At 64.7% G+C, this 498-nt stretch overlaps 1 protein-coding gene across 11 annotated transcripts in view; it reads right to left on the bottom strand.

The window, feature by feature from the left end:
- Positions 1 to 482, bottom strand: part of Wdr20 (WD repeat domain 20) — a 55,046-nt gene extending 54,564 nt beyond the window's left edge. For 9 of the 11 annotated variants that reach the window (XM_010607222.2, XM_010607223.2, XM_010607230.2 and 6 more), the window contains exon 1: positions 139 to 482. In XM_010607222.2, coding sequence (XP_010605524.1) covers positions 139 to 387 — 249 coding nt within the window. In that variant the 5' untranslated portion in view covers positions 388 to 482. The remainder of the gene's footprint in view (positions 1 to 138) is intronic. The other 2 variants (XM_010607226.2, XM_033766813.1) reach the window with 2 other exon arrangements.
- Positions 483 to 498: the final 16 nt, after the last annotated feature.

Here is a 498-nt window from a genome sequence, read left to right as displayed (position 1 = left end):
TACCCAGTAGAGTTGCCGGCCCACTCAAAAGTACGAGCGACGACCACCCCCACCGGTCACCCTGGACCCGCTGACACCGCCCTGCTCCCGGCCTCTGCCCACGCCGCTGGCGGGCCCCGGTGACGCCCGGGTCGGTACCTTGCGGACCCCCTTGTAGATATAGAAGTAGAGCTCCCGGCCCACATTGAAGCAGAGGCGGTCGCCGTTGCCAGACTGATCGTTGAGGTTTACGAAGGAGACGCGGACAGGGTTGGATCCCTGCGAGTTGAAGGGCACTCGGTTGGGCCGGCTGTACTCCGAATGCTGCAGCTGCTTGTACAGACCTTCCCGGGTGGTGAATTGGGTCTTAATCTCGTTCATCTCCTTCCCTCCTCCCTCCGTCGCCATCTTGAAAAGCAGCGTTCATCCTGCCCTAAGTGCCCGGATCACGCCCATCGCGCAGGCGCCGTCGTCGTCCCCGGCGTTCGCTCTCCCCCCGCCCCTTCCCTGGCCCCGCCC

Source organism: Fukomys damarensis, unplaced genomic scaffold (genome assembly GCF_012274545.1).
Source record: "Fukomys damarensis isolate Sample0158 unplaced genomic scaffold, DMR_v1.0_HiC HiC_scaffold_21, whole genome shotgun sequence".
In the NCBI taxonomy this organism is placed as follows: Eukaryota; Metazoa; Chordata; class Mammalia; order Rodentia; family Bathyergidae; genus Fukomys; species Fukomys damarensis.
This window is presented reverse-complemented; position numbering and strand designations above follow the sequence as displayed.